General features: G+C 38.7%; 1 protein-coding gene across 2 annotated transcripts in view; it reads left to right on the top strand.

Moving 5' to 3' along the window:
• Positions 1–15,732, top strand: part of COL19A1 (collagen type XIX alpha 1 chain) — a 327,156-nt gene that overhangs the window by 206,157 nt on the left and 105,267 nt on the right. For both annotated transcript variants that reach the window (XM_078055163.1, XM_078055162.1), the window contains exon 16: positions 10,077–10,130. In XM_078055163.1, coding sequence (XP_077911289.1) covers positions 10,077–10,130 — 54 coding nt within the window. The remainder of the gene's footprint in view (positions 1–10,076; positions 10,131–15,732) is intronic.

Below are 15,732 nucleotides of genomic sequence, written 5' to 3'. Positions count from 1 at the left end.
CCCACCACCAGAGCTGCAAAGACCAAGTGGGACACTAGCTTTCCCAGGAAATCCTAACCTTATGCTGGAAAAGATTGGAGCTGAAGGAGAAAGAGACTGTCCGGAGAGACAGATTGATGAGGCTACATTCCGAATTACTTCTACCCAGTCATAGTTTCAAGTGACATTGGGAAGTGAAGTTTAAAGAAATGTTAAGTAGTATTCAAATCAAGAAAAAATGTACCCAGTATTGGCATAATGGCATGTCCTCAAGTGTTCAGTGTTTGAAGGTCATCAGTGTATTTCCCAATACTTGGATCAATCAAGAATCGAGCAAAAAATAAGGAGTAATGGGCTGGGAAATGCCTTCTAAGCACACTTGATTGAAAGGTTGTTGATAAATATCAGAGGAGAAAAGGACCAAAGAGGATACACATATCTGTCAGTACAGAAGAATCCAGGAAAATCTCTCCCTGTTTGAGAAGACATTTTAGGGTTTGGTCCCCCATCCGTCCACTGCTGAGGGTGTACAGATGGCTTCCTCCCTACCTTTCACTCCCATGCTGGTGACCGTCCCTCTCCCTCTCCCTAAAGAGAAGACTGAGGAGAGTTATTCCAAGGTAGCACACGATCAGGACAGGAAGGAACTTAATTCTCACTCCCCCACACCGCCCCAAACTCCTAAGCTTACTCATAACCAAATGACCAAGTCTATCCAAACCATTGTTATGAATAACCGTCCCTCCTCTCCTACTTTGAAGGCAAGATCCAGGTCTTAGTCATCTTAATGTATTTTCCCCTTGCACAGTATGGAAAACACAGTACAGTTTTCTTAAATTCACCCATCTTTTTGTTAGGGTTTGATTCTGAAGTCAGCTTTTAAATATCCAAATGCAATTTGACCTAGCAAATTCAAATTGATGAATTGAGAATTATGCCCTGAAAATTCTCTTTTGAAATCAGGTGACCTGTATAGTTCATCTTATGGATCCTCTGGAATTCTCTTCCATTACCAGGCAATTATTGGATAGCTGCAAAATGTATTCTTATGAATTTATTTGATGCTGGTTAATCAATTCTGCACATTGAAAATACAGTTCTAAAAGTCCACCCCTGAGGGTACATTTCATCTTTTAAAATAGGCAACTCAAAAATGCTGAAATTATACTATTACTTTACGTTAATTGAAATCAAGATATAAAATGTCATTAATGATTTCTTTGTCCCAGTGCTGGCTGGTGAGGCTAAGTGTGTTCAGACTCTGACCTCTCTGACCACATTGTTTTTATTTTCACATTTCCGTGAAAGTAGACATGACAATTTATGTGCATTATTTTTCCATCTACATGTTGATTTTATCTACCCTAAATTAGAAATATAACAGTTCCCCTAACAAAGGTGAAAGATTAATTTCGGCCTTCACAAGGCATTCTGAAAGTGCTTAGAGATGTGGCAGACCAGTGGCATCACCCTCAGACAAGAAAGGTAGTGTATAATGCCTGATTCCCCTTTTCTAGTCCGTAAGCATGCTTGCTGTGAATTTCCAGTTATGGAGGAAAAGAACATTTCACAGTGCACTTCCAGCATCCACCCTCTTAATGTGGTGCAAAGATGTGAAAATATATTCACAGCATGCTCAGGAAATTGTTTAGCCACACCCTACTGCTGCCCCACCCATGATACCAAGATGAGTCAAGTGCCTTGGCAGAGATTGACAATGGCAGGCATAGAAAACAGAGCCAGAAATTGGGCCTGAGAGAGTTGGTGGTTTGGCAAGGCAATCAGGAGTCCAAACAAATCCTAATGGAAGGTTGTGGTTGGCAGGTTGGAAGGTCCGCAGAAGTCAGGGTAGGTTCTGAGGCGAGGGCAAAGAGAAACAGGAGAGCAGGTAAGACCTCAGGAGACCCAAATTCCGAAAGACAGAGTGATAAGTAACTGGGACATTTAAAAATCTGCCTTGGTTGTGAGAAAATAAGAGAAACTCAACAATTACAGCAGCAAAGTAAATTGTGAATGATCAGGATACCCACCAAGGAAACCTTAATCCTGAGGATAATGGATTTTAAGATCTCAGATATACTTGGGCTTAAATTTTGGCCCCACCAATTAAGAGGAGAGTGATTTGGAGCTAGATGTTTAACCTTTCTTTCTCTGTAAAGGGGTGACAGTACCACCCACCCACAGTAGCTTTGAAAAGACTGAGTAAAATAACATTAAGTCATTGCTTAGCACTCTATGCCTGGACCATGGCAAGCACTTGATGAATGGTAACCATTTTAATAATTGTTAGTCATAGACTTTTCTTATGTTTTTGTGGTATACCACGGGTAGCTGAGAGTACAGAGGGAAAAGCTGATTGTTGGTACATCCAATAAGAAGGGGGTTAAGAGGTCAGACTTTGAAGTTACTTATCTTCATGACCAAATTAGTAACAACATAATAACTTAATAGGAATACTAAACAGTGACTATAGACATTACTGACCACAGACCAGACCATTTGGCTCAGTCCAATGCTTTGATGAAGTGTTATCATTTATTCAAATTATCACTTATTCCATTGTAGCTGAGGAGGTTTAGATAATATTGTCGTATTTCCAACTTGTTTTGAAAAGTCACTTTTCAAAAGTTACTCAAAGTCTGTACAAGGAAAAGAAAGGGACAAAAAGATGGGGAAAATGTACAATTTAGAAATTTTGAGATCTCACCCTAAATGAGGAAGGCAATATTGAGAATGGCATCACACTATGGATTCATCTTTCCTTAGCTCTAAACCTATTTCAAATCATTTGTCCATGCTGAATTACATCTTCTTCCCATGTCCTTACAAGAGCCACTTGTCTGATCCCTGAAATAATGAGAACTTTATGACTAGAGTTGTTGCTGTCAGAGATGTATTTTTAGATATCTGTTAAGAAGTAAAATGCATTTAGGATATTACGCATTGCTTACATAAGTATTCCTTTCCCATTTTTTTTCACATATCATTGATTGCAAAATGTGGTAACTTTTTACATCAGTCATAAATCTTATTTCCGCTCACAATGTAAAAAGAGACAACTAAACTTCCCAAATAGTCTGTAATGTTTTCCTGTGTAATTAACACCTCATTCACAGTTGTGGGTGCCAGTCAAGGCCCTGTCTCCTCTTCCTTGACATTTCCTTGATACCTTGTTCAGGCTGAGCTGATGCCTAAGAGTGTGCTAAATACACACACGGGAACAGGGAAATATTTGAGAGGAGCCAGCTGTATTAGCAAGATCTGGCAATTTAGAGAGACCACTTTCACATGTGTCTCCTCTGTGGGCTCGCAGTCTGCATACCATCCTTTATTTAAGTCTGATTACTGCTATAACCTTATCTTCATCATCATCATCCTCATCAGCAGCAAAAACCATCTGTCAGATAAGTACCAGTAGCCCATTATTTGCATTCTTTCTCTTCTTAATGTTCCTGCAGGGCCAAGTGTTTATAAATCAAGTGACTAATTTAAGATACATGTGCTCTCATACTGCAAGTCATCCTGGAAGGATGGTTATTTTTAACTGTTGAAAATTTGTAGATGTCATTTATTTAAGTAGCCTTGTTTTTTTGTTTTTTGTTTTTTGGGGTTTTTTTGTCTTCCTGACAATAGTGACCCTCTGTGGCCTTGCACTCAGCAAAAGCAGATGGCTGAAGTCATTAGATAATTCAAATAAAATCATTCTATTGTTGAAATCTCCTGGTTTCATTTTTTAAAAAACTTACTGTAACCATACATTCAGAAAAATGTATGCATCATAAGGATATACAGCTTGATGATTTTTCAGATATTGAGCACATCCAGGTCACCGGCACCCAAGTTCAACACATCAGCGTCACCCACACCGTAAAATCCCCCTAGTGCTCTCCACCACTCCCTGCTCCCACAGCGGTAACCTGTCATAACGTCTAACAGCATGGATTAACTTTGCCCGAGTTTATTCCTTTTATAAATTGATGAACACTGTGTTTGTAAGAGTCACTTGTCTTGTTGCATGTAGTTGTACTCCATTCATTTTTCTTGCTGTATAGTATTCCATTGTATGAATGCCCCACAATGTATTTCTTATATTTCTATGCTTCATGGGCACCTTGATTGTTATTTTAGATGAAAAAATTTCCACATACATAGTTAAGAGTTGGTTACACTTTTTAATTCATGCACAATCCATATTTTAGGTTTTCTTGATATATTATCAAACATTTTTAAATGAAAAAAAAATGTGGAGAATTGGGCAGATGGTAGAAGAGCAGGACGGGAAGGAATTATTACCCACCACGTATTAGATGTCATGTCATGAATATTGTTGCTGTCTTTTATTGTGGAAAAATATGTATTATATAAAATTTGCCATCTTAACCATTTTCAAGTGTGTAGTTCAGTAGTGTTAAATACATTCATATTGTTGTGAAAAAGAACTCCAGAACTCTTTCAGCTTGCAAAACTAAAACTCTATCCCCATTAAATAACTCCCCTCTAACCTCTTCCCCCAGCCCCTGGTAACTACCATTCTACTTTCTGGTTCTATAAATCTGACTACTCTAGATACCTCATATGAGTAATGCATTCAGTAATCATACAGTATTTTCGTTTAGTAACTTATTTCACTATGCTTGTTTCAATTAGCATAACATCATCAAGGTTCATCTATGTTGTAGCCTGTGTCAGAATTTCCCCTTTTTAAGACTAATATTCCATTGTATGTATATACCACATTTGTTTACCCATTCACCGGTTAGTGGACATTTGAATTGGTTCCACCTTGTGGCTATTCTGGGTCGTGCTGCTATGAACATGGATGTACAAATTCAAGAGCCTGCTTTCAGTTCTTTTATTTATATGCCCAGAAGAGGGATTTCTAGATCATATGGTAGTTCTACTTAAAAATTTTTTTAAGAATCTGCCTAATGTTTTCCATAGCAGTTGCAATATTTTGCAATCTCACCACGTGTGAGTTAAGTGTTCTAATTTTTCCACATCCTTGCCAACACTTTTCTGTTTTTTGAAAGAAAGCCATCCTAATGGGTGTATATGGTAGGAATTGACAGATGATCTCTTTTTTTAATGCTTAGCAGGCGTGTTGTGAGGTAGAAATATCAATTTTACAGAAATGAAATCTTGACACAAAAAATTTCCATAAAAGAAAAAGCTGGGACTCCAATCCAGGTGCTCTTGAACATGACAATGGGCTTTTTATTCACATAAATTCACATAATCACAAAACTAATTGGGCTTTTTTGTTCTAAGCTACAAGATTTACAAGATATTTGCGGCTCTACATGATTGTCTAGCTTTAAATATGAAAAAGAGCTTGAGGCTTAGAGTAGGGGTTCTCAAAGTGTAGTCTTTAGGCCAGCAGCAGCAGCATTACTGGGAACTTTTTTTTTTTTTTTTGACAGAGAGAGAGACAGCGAGAGAGGGAGAAGCAGGCTTCCCACAGAGCAGGGAGCCTCATGCGGGGCTCGATCCCAGGACCCTGGGATCACGACCTGAGCTGAAGGCAGACGCTTAACCGACTGAGCCACCCAGGCGCCCCTACTAGGAACTTTTTAAAAATGCAAATTCTCACGCCCTGCCCCAAGACCTGATAAATCAGAAACTCTGGAAGTGGGGACACAAATCTGTTGGGCTTTTTTTTTTTAAGTATAGTTGATATACAATATTATAGTAGTTTCAAGTATGCAACATAGTGATTCAACACTCATATCCATTACAAAATAATCACCACAATAAGTCTAATTACCATCTGTTACCATACAAAATTATTACAATATTATCAACTTTCTTCTCTTTGCTGTACTTTACATCCCTGTCACTTATTTATTTTATAACTGGAAGTTTGTACCTCTTCATCCCCTTCACCCATTTCAGCCATTCTCCCACCCCCCTCCCCTCTGGCAAGCACCAGTTTGTTCTCTGTATTTTGGAGTAGGTTTTCTGTTTTGTTTTGTTTTGTTTTGTTTGTTCATTTGTTTTGTTTTTTAGATTCCACATATGAGTGAAATCATATAGTGTCTTTCTTTCTCTGTCTGACCTGACTTAAGTCACTTAGCATAATACCCTCTAGGTCTATCCATGTTATGGCAAATGGCACGATTTCATTATTTTTTTATGGTGGAGCAATATTTCAGTGTGTGTGTTTGTGTGTGTGTGTGTGTGTGTGTAATATATTCTTTGTTCATCTACTGATGGACACTTAGGTTGCTTCCATATCTTGGCTATTGTGAACAATGCTGCAATAAACATAGGGGTGCATATATCTCTCCAAATTAGCGTTTTCTTTTTCTTTAGCAAATGTAGTAGAATCAGTATGGTAGTTCTATTTTTACTTTTTTGAGGAGCTTCCAACCTCCACACTGGCTGCATCAGTTTGCATTTCCACCAACAGTGCACGAGGGTTCCCTTTCCTCACATACTGACCTGTTTTAACTAGCCCTCCTGACGATGCTGATGTACAATCAGGTCTGAGCACCCCTGGACTTAAATCGTTAGACAAATATCTAAACCGCTGTCTAATAATCTTTACACTATTTCCAAACAGGAAACTTACATGTTGAGCACTTTGAGGTTTCCAGGGCAACCTGACAGGGTAAATCTGTTTTGTGCTTTATACCCCTGTTTCCAGAAAAGTGGTGGATTAGCCCAATTGTGATTATGCTGGAACAGTAGGTCCCCATCCACTTGGAGATCCAGCCAGATTCCAATTTATCACAATTGCTTATGAACAAATGGCCACCTGGGAGCAGGCATCCTAACCAGGAAGGCCATCCCAGCTCAGCATTTGTCTTTGTCTGCCGGGATTTTCTTCCCCACCCTCATCCAAGTCCCTACTTTTTGTCTCACATTACAGTGGGTCTTGAGCAAGCCTTGCAGTGAAGGCACTGAAACAGAAGGAGGCAGAAGTGGGAACAACCGTGAGACAGCCATTCCTCCCATGGAATCGCCCCCACCAACAACAGCCCTCACCCCTGGCCCTGAGCATCCTCACACAGTTCCCTAGAGCCCTGTAAGGAAAAGAACAGAGGTTCATAGATCACACTTTCCTCAGAAAAACTGGAGGAATCTGATTTTAGTCCTAGAATGAGAGTTGTGGTTTATGCCTGCTATCTTGGCATATGTTATTAAAAATACATACATAAATAATAAATAATATTAATATAAAATATTCCCCAAATTATCCTGACTTAAACAATAAAATTCACCCTACCAAAAATCTACATTATCCCTTAGGGAGGCTTTTGCCTTTCCTGAATGCTTGTAAGTGAAAAAACCAAAAGATGTTTTGGAGGAACAGGAGAATGGGAGACTGTTCAGTACAGCTGGAGACCTTGAATGGGAGGGAAGAAGACAAAGGAGTGAATTCGTGGGGCTCCTTGGAGAGAAGAAAGATGATGCCTGGGAGTAGGCCCACAATTTCTGTCACTACGGTAGTTCAAGGCCACTCCCAGACATCATCTTCTGGAGCTTCCATCATGTTTACCCTCCTGCTCTGTCCTGTCAGAGCCCCCTTCATAGATCACTGAAACTTAAGACTTAAGCTAAAGTCCTAAGTCCAAATGTACTTAAGGCATATTTGGCTGTATGGCTGAGAAAATGGGGACTGTGTTGCTTTGTAAAGAAAATCTTTAAAAAGTATGCCAATCAGTATGAGGGTGTAACTAGGAACTCAAGCCTATGAACCACGTTTAAACTGAAAAGACCATGCCATCTGAAGTGATCTGCTGCACACAATATGTTCCAGTAACTTAAGGGTCCTAAGAAATAGTTTCCCTGCATATCCGCCCTTAGCAAGGGTGCGTAAACGAAAGCAGCATTCCGCCGTGCTCCTCCAGCATACACATCAGTGCACTCTGACAATTGTGAGGCTGACTTAAATGATCATGTAAATCAGCAGTAATATGCAAGAATTTGTTTGCTTGCCCATACCGGACTGAATCGTGAATGTTTGTACTCCTCATCCTAAGACATGCCGATGGTATGTTACGCTATCGGACATTTGGTTTGCCTTACCCATTCACTCTGTGATAAAAGTTGATCAATAGTCAGCCTCATTTTCCCCACTTCCTGCCTAGATCAATAAACATTTCTCCTTTAAAGAAAGGAGAATGCACACAGAAGTTGATCCCATGGTTTTAACTTACCTCAACCTAAAAGAAAGAACCAATCAGACACTTCGATGCCATTGATTTTGTTTCTTTGTGCTCTTGTGAATAAATAAATTACAGTGCTTCCACTTTCTAAGTAAACTTTTTATCATTGATTAGTCCTCAGGGTCTAATTGACTTACATTTACTAAAAGACCCAATATATTGATTTTCAGAATGTGTAAACTACAAGACCAGAAAATGATGTACATGGGTATAACTTTTAATAAGTATACAGACTATTAAATTATATATTCATTCCACTGTTACAGTTCCCCAAAGGAACTCCCAGGCTCAGATCTCTGCAACAGGCAATACATGAAAATACCACTAATTATATTTCCATTTTTGATAAAGTTTTAAAAAATTTGTTCTGTAGATGTTAGCTAGGATTGTTTATAAAAACAGCTGCTATTTTTATATGAACTCTTGATGGTGTGCATTTAACTTACTACCTTCAACAACAGTGCATTTCCCACCCAATCATAGTGTGGTAGGTGCTTGCTTATCTCCCAAAGTTTACTCCACTGGTTTAACTGGCACTGGACTTCCCACCCCACTCCCAGCCTCGACGAAAACCAGAAAGAGGAAGCAACTTTGCCTGACACTTTCCGAGCAAGAAAATTAGTGAATGAAATGGGCCTTTCTGGGTTTATGTTTACAGTTCTCCCCCCAAAAAACGTTGAAAGATTAATCCAATACTTTTACTTTGTCAGTAGCAACAAATCTTAATATGTATTAATATACTACCAATACGATAATAAAATAATTAGTAACAATGAAGTAGAGTGACCATATTTATAAAACACGTGCAGAGGGGCGCCTGGGTGGCTCAATTGGTTAAGCGTCCAACTCTTGATTTCGGCTCAGGTCATGATCTCAGGGTCCTGAGACCAATCCCTGCATCAGGCTCCAGGCCCCACCTTCAGATTCTCTCTCTCTCCCCTCCCTCTGTCCTTCCACCACTACCCCCCCACCCCCAGCTCCCATGCTCTAAAAAATAAAAAATAAAATAAATAAAATATGTTCAGAAATGCTTCTTATTCAAAATGTATGCTTTCAATACCTAAGCTTACATCCTTCTATTAGAAAAGGAAAAAAAAATTTTAAAGTAAGTTTATAAAAAATAACTAACTTCCTTTTAAATGATATTAGACACACAGTCAGCTAGAGATGTTAGCATAATCTTATTTTTCTAACTCTTGCGATTGAAATTTAGCCAGTGGTCAACTTGGGAAAGTTAACATTCAATGTGATATCGAAGATTGATAAGCAAGGGGTATTTATTTTAGTTTAGTTAAAAAATAGCTTAACCATCCAAAGGGATGAAAAGAGCTAGTTGATGTGCTTTATACAATACATAGGATTATGGTATGGCTTAGGGTAGTGCTTTTCACACTTTAGTGAGCATAAGAGTGACCTGAAATGGTTTTAAAATGCAGATTCATGACTTCCTTCCCAGAGATTCTAAACCAGTAAGTCTAAGATGAAGCTCCAGAATGTGCATATGTAACACCTAATCTCACCCTCAGGTTACGCCTATGAAATTACAATTCAGACCATTCTTTGAGAAACACCAACTTAAGATGACAAATGCAGGTTTTATTGCATCCAAAACCATAGAATCGTCAGACAAAATGCCAATCTTAGACCATCTTTCAGATACTTTATATTACTTGACTACAGTATCCAGGTAGACAACATTTAAAGGACTGCTCGTAAGTTAAGGTTTAGTCATTCCAGGCGCTCTTTTTCTCCTGTTGGTCATTAAAATTTGGCCTGTAGCTTTTAGATCTCGTTGATGTTTAAAGGTCAAGTAGGCTTGAAATTATTTTTTAACTTTTCTATCTTTAAAATTGCCATTTAATGTTGTCTCATCTAAAAGCAAAAAGGCATCACAGTAATTATTGTCTGTTTCTCTTTGGTTTCCAGGGAAGACGAGGAAAAACAGGTCCTCCAGGAAAACCAGGCCCCCCAGGACCACCTGTGAGTAAACAGTAGGATGACTGTTCTTTAAGAGAGCCCCTCTTTCTTCCTGTGTATTTATCTATGGATTATTTTACTCCCCTGTGGCTAATTTCCATCTTTCTACTGTTTAAAATGGTTATACTCCTGGGATGCCTGGGTGGCTCAGTCGGTTAAGCATTGGACTCTTAGTTTCAGCTCAGGTCATGATCTCATGGTCATGAGATTGAACCCCTTGTTAGGCTTCGTGCCAGTCATGGAGTCTGCTTGAGATTCTCTCTCTCCCTCCCCCATTCCCCTTCCACCCACTCGCTTGATCTCTCTCTCTCTCTCTCTCAAATAAATAAATCATTAAAAAATAAAAATAAAATAAAATGGTTATACTCCCTACACCTCCCACCACCACACAAACCACAAGTTAAGGGAGGCTAGTAGCTGTCTGCACACCTCACCCACTTCTTTCTTACATGGACAGGAACCACTGTACTGCCTACGTGAGCACCCTAAGCCAAGTCTCCAAGTAGATGAATCCTGATCTGAACCTACCTGGCTCCATCGCCTTAGTTTCTTAATGTCCAGGCTGGTAGTAAGTTAGATATCTGGAGAGGCATGTCCACTTTTCATGATATAACTGTTTTGTCAGTAGAATTTTGTGGAATGTTGTTGCTGAAGAGAGCTATAAAGATCTTCTAGCCAATTAGCTCATATTTTTCTTTACCCCAATCCTCTAGAAAATGTATTCCTTTTCTTGTGGTTCTGTCAATCCTTCGACCCATCAGAGTCTGATTTGTGTCCAGGCTACTCTAATGGCACTGTTCTCTCTTTGGTCACCAGTAATCTCTGAGGCGTGCGATTCCCTGGGCTCCTATCAGGCTTCATCTGATTTCACTGCTCTACAGGAATTTACAGAGCTGCCTGCTCTCTCCTTGAAACCCCCAGTTCTCTTGGTGTAGTGACATTGATTTTTTTTTCTCCTACCTCTGGGGCCATCCTTTTTTGTCTCCATTAACAGTGTTCTCTCCTCTCCTATCTATATGTTGCACGCATTAAACATTTCCAGTTTTTTGTTTTTTTTTATTTCAACCCAGACGTTCCTCCTGTGTTCCAGGCTCGTACACTCCCACTTCCTGCTCACTGTCTCCAGTTATAGGTCTCCTACACATTACAAAAGTAGCATGTTCCCAAACTAAACTCTAGAAATAATTCTAGATTTTTTTTTTTTCCTCTCCCGCATTGTCCATATCCAAACAGCTCCTAAATCATGTCCGTTCTACCTCCGGATAGCTCACAAATCCATCTCCTCCTCTCTTTCCTCATTGACACTGCCTTCATTTGGCCCTTGTCACTTTGTATCTGTATTTTAGTAGCTGTCCCAGGGTGGGGCTCATTGCCTCTATCTTCTACGAGTGGGGTAATATCGCTCAATGATAATTCAGACTGTGTGACCCTTGGGCTTGAAATTCTAATACCTTCCCTCTCCTTCAAGGTGGATTCTACATCTTCTGCGTGTCATTCTGGGCCCTTCTTAGTTGGCCCTTGACTTCTCTTTGCCCATCCTCCTCTATGCCCTTCCTTTGTAACCTGTAGTGTCATCTTTCCTTACTGTCTCAAAAACGCCATGCTTTGTGCAGCCAGAGGCCCAAGGAAGCTCTCCTCTGTCCAGCACTCATCTCAACCTCAGCCTTCCTACATAGCCTTTATCAGTGCTCTCAGTGTGTGAGGTGTCATCGTCCGCGATCCTTGCCATCGTAGACCTCCTGCACCGCTGTAGCACATGGCACAGTGCTTCATACTGTTATTTTCTTCATAGGTCGGCCTGCTGCCCTGCAATTTTTTTGAACCTCTGTTTTATCACCATTGCCTAGCACAGTTTCTGTCATGTAGCATGTGATTATTAATTACTTAACGAACAAGTAAACAAATGAATATATTTTGTAGATACGAAAATGGAAACCAGAAAATAAGTGGCTTTCACCACCACTAGAGGGCTCCAGACCTAGCACCTTAGGAATTTCTTAGGATGCGGTAATGGGTGGATGCGCCAAGAAATGAACAAGGTTGCTGTCCTGGCATTGATTTCATTTCATCCTCTTTCGCCATTCAAGTGAATTGTTCTATTGGTAATGTACTGGTGTCAATGGATAGTGATTATAAAAGCAAGTGGGAAAAAAAGAGGCATAAATTGGGAGCCTGGAAGCAATTCTTTAAAGGAATTAGCTTCGTTGATTTTTATTCCAAATTTTCTGGGAAAACAGAGAACGCGTTGTAAGATTTGCAGTAATTGTCTTGTGCTATAAAGAAGAAAAGCTGGTGAATGCAAACAGGCAAGATTAGACCTTCATGTAGCTTTCTAAACATATGATGCTGCTTTTAAAACTGGATTAATTGTTGTCTCAAAGGAGGAATTTGAACGATGAAGGCTTTTGTGACAAGCCTGCCAAATGTCTAGGAAAGAAGATTACTCCAAGTCCTGGAATGAGTTCTCAACTATAGATCAACTGAGTTTACTGAAGAATTTAGAAGATTAAGAAGTATGCGATTCTATGAAAGAATTTATAATATTCAATTCCACCAGTTTTAGTTTATTGCCAGAGCGTTTGGGGAAGAGAGGTACTTATTTTATTTCAAGTATTGGATTTAGAATTTCAACTCAGCTATGGGTCTGATACAGTGTTTGTTAAATCCTGAGTACACAGTATTTAAAAGTGGTTTATTATCTTTTGTGATATAACAAAATACTGATTATTTTTTTAATTTTATTATGTTAATCACCATACACTACATCATTAGTTTTTGATGTAGTGTTCCATGATTCATTGTTTGAGTATAACACCCAATGCTCCATTCAATACGTGCCCTCTTTAATACCCATCACCAGGCTGACCCATCCCTCCACCCCCTCCCCTCTAGAACCGTCAGTTTGTTTCTCAGAGTCCATAGTCTCTCATGGTTTGTCTCCCTCTCCGATTTCCCCCCCTTCATTTTACCCTTCCTACTATCTTCTTCTTTTTTTTAACATATAATGTATTATTTGTTTCAAAGGTACAGGTCTGTGATTCAACAGTGTTTTTCTTCATAGGTCAGCTTTTATTTTAAAAGAAAAGATCTTAAGTAGCTCATTTTCTGTTTAAGAATTGTGGTTTATGGAAATTCTTCATCTTTTTGATTCTGCGATAACTCCTCCGGTTGACTAAAATATCTTTTCTCTAATATAAGTATTATCAAAACTTTATGTTGGGGTACGGTTTTCATCCTGTTTTGGTTTTTTTTTAAGTTGTTCAGATGATAGGTTGAATGGATGACCTGCATACCAGCATGCTGCAAAAAATCTTGCGAGGCACCTACTCATACTTACAGGACTTAGCTAGGGCAGCATTGCAAGGGAAGGCAAAATAATAGGCTCCCTACATTTTTCTATGCTATCTTCATGTTTAATTTTTCTGAACATAGTGTATTTTAGCAAGAGGACTGTTGTTTCTCAAATGGGTAGAAATAAACAGAGTTCTTTGAAAGCAGTCCTTTTAAGATCATAGTAATTCATATCTTAAGAAAATGAGCTTATAAAAACATCGACCTGCTCCTAATTTACACTGTTAAGTGATGTCACAAACATTTATTTAAGGCCTACCATGCACCTAATACTCTGTTAGGAGCGGGGCTTACAAAAATGAATAAGACATCGGCCTTGCTCTCTGGGAATTCAAGTTTAGTTTACAGAAATGTGAACAAAGGAAGAGAATTAGAAGAGATAGTGGTTGAGATGGTTTCCTTCAGGGAATTGACAAACTGAAGCGTAAAAATTGAGCCTTAAAAAAAGAAGGAATTCCTGCCAGTTACAACAGAACCTGGAGGACATTTTGCTAAGTGAAATAAACCAGTCACAGAAGGGCAAAGACTGCATGATTCCACTCATATAAGATCTCTACAATAGTGAAACTCAGAGAAGCAGAGAACACATTAGTGGTTGCTGGGTGCTAGGGGAAATAGGAGTTGTTATTCAATGGGTGTCAAGTTTCAGTGATGCAAGATGAAGACGTTCTAGAGATCTGCCGTACCACATCGTGCCTATAGAGTATCATGCACACTATCGTGCATTTTGAAGTTTGTTAAGAGTATAAATCTCATGTTAGGTGTTCTTACCACAAAACAAAACAAACACCTAAGAGACACAAGGAAACTCTGGTACGTATTGGATCTGTCAATTACCTTGATTGTGATGAGAGTATCACAGATGTTTTCATAAGTCCAAACCCATCAAATTGTACACATTACATATGTTCAGTTGTTTGTATATCAATTATACCTCAATAAAACTGTTGAAAAAAAGAGTTGAAAAGGAGCTGTCCAGTAAAACAAATAGAGGGGAAGGAGAGAGCAAACTGAGTACTGCTGGCGGAGGAAAGCAGCCTGAGCGAATACAGAGTACTGATGTTGAGCCCTGCCAGGTCCTGGTGAACCTCACATGAAGCCCCATGAGGCAGGTGAAACTATAAAAATTCATGGAGAGTTCTAAATGGGGAGTCCCATGGCCAGATTTCATTGATAACATCCCTCTAGTGGCAGGCATGGCAGAGTTGGATTGTTGAGCTTAGGCATGATTCACTGTGGCTATCATAGTATTTACTATTTTTTAAATTATCGGCAGAGCATTTTTTATCTCTTTCAGATGTCCCATGGAGCTATTTGTCTTTTGTGACAATTTATATATAGCTTAGGAGATATCCCCATTTATTTATGGACATATTTAGATCAAAATGTTGTTGTTTTTCACTTATTTGTCTTTTTCAACATTGTACCCTAAGTGAAAGAAGCCTACTTCACGGGAGGAAAGAAGGTAACAAGAGAAAAAAGAAAAGGTTGGTCAAGGCGAAAATCTTTCTAATTCAGATTTAGAGATGGTGTACGACTCACCCTAGTGGCTTGCATATGAGATTCCTAAAGCACATGTTAGAATTTCTTATGACAATATGAAATAATTTTAAAATATTAATTTTCTCTCTCTTAACAAACAGTAATCGAGTAATATGTAATATCCCTCAAGTGAGTGAATAGTATGTAATTTTAGCATATATGTTTGAGCAATTAGCCTTTAGAAAAGTTAGGGAGAAAAAATTTTATTCCGATCAGTGTGATTGTCTAAAAAGCACCAAGATGACACAGATCCTTTGATAACAATTTCTTCAAGAAAATGTTTTCCCTTTAGGGTTTTAGAGATGTTCCCTAAATCAAAGGTAGTGTTGTTATTTTAAGGAATATCAATGAAGATTTTAAAAAATAGAACTGAAAGATATTTCTAATAGCCTGAAGGAACTCAAATAATTAAAACACTTTAACCAGTCCTTCTACTTGCAATTTTTTGTTCTGAAGTCAAATTTGTATTTTCTTACTTTCTTAAGAAACATTTTACCAAAAAGGTACATTTTTTACAAAGAATAATTTCCCACAACTTCCCATTTAGCATATAAATGACAACCATTTTCCCCCTTAGAGAGTGTATTTCCTAGGGGAAAAAATTCTAATAATGGAATATTTACTAAAAGTAGACCTATTGAACTGTTATTATTAAATTGTCTTTTGAATTAGTGCTTCACCAAAGTCATATATATTACTCCAATTTAGTTCC

This window comes from Halichoerus grypus, chromosome 9, assembly GCF_964656455.1.
Source record: "Halichoerus grypus chromosome 9, mHalGry1.hap1.1, whole genome shotgun sequence".
Lineage (NCBI taxonomy): Eukaryota > Metazoa > Chordata > Mammalia > Carnivora > Phocidae > Halichoerus > Halichoerus grypus.
Note: the sequence above shows the minus strand (reverse complement) of the source record. Positions and strands in the feature narration are given on the sequence as shown.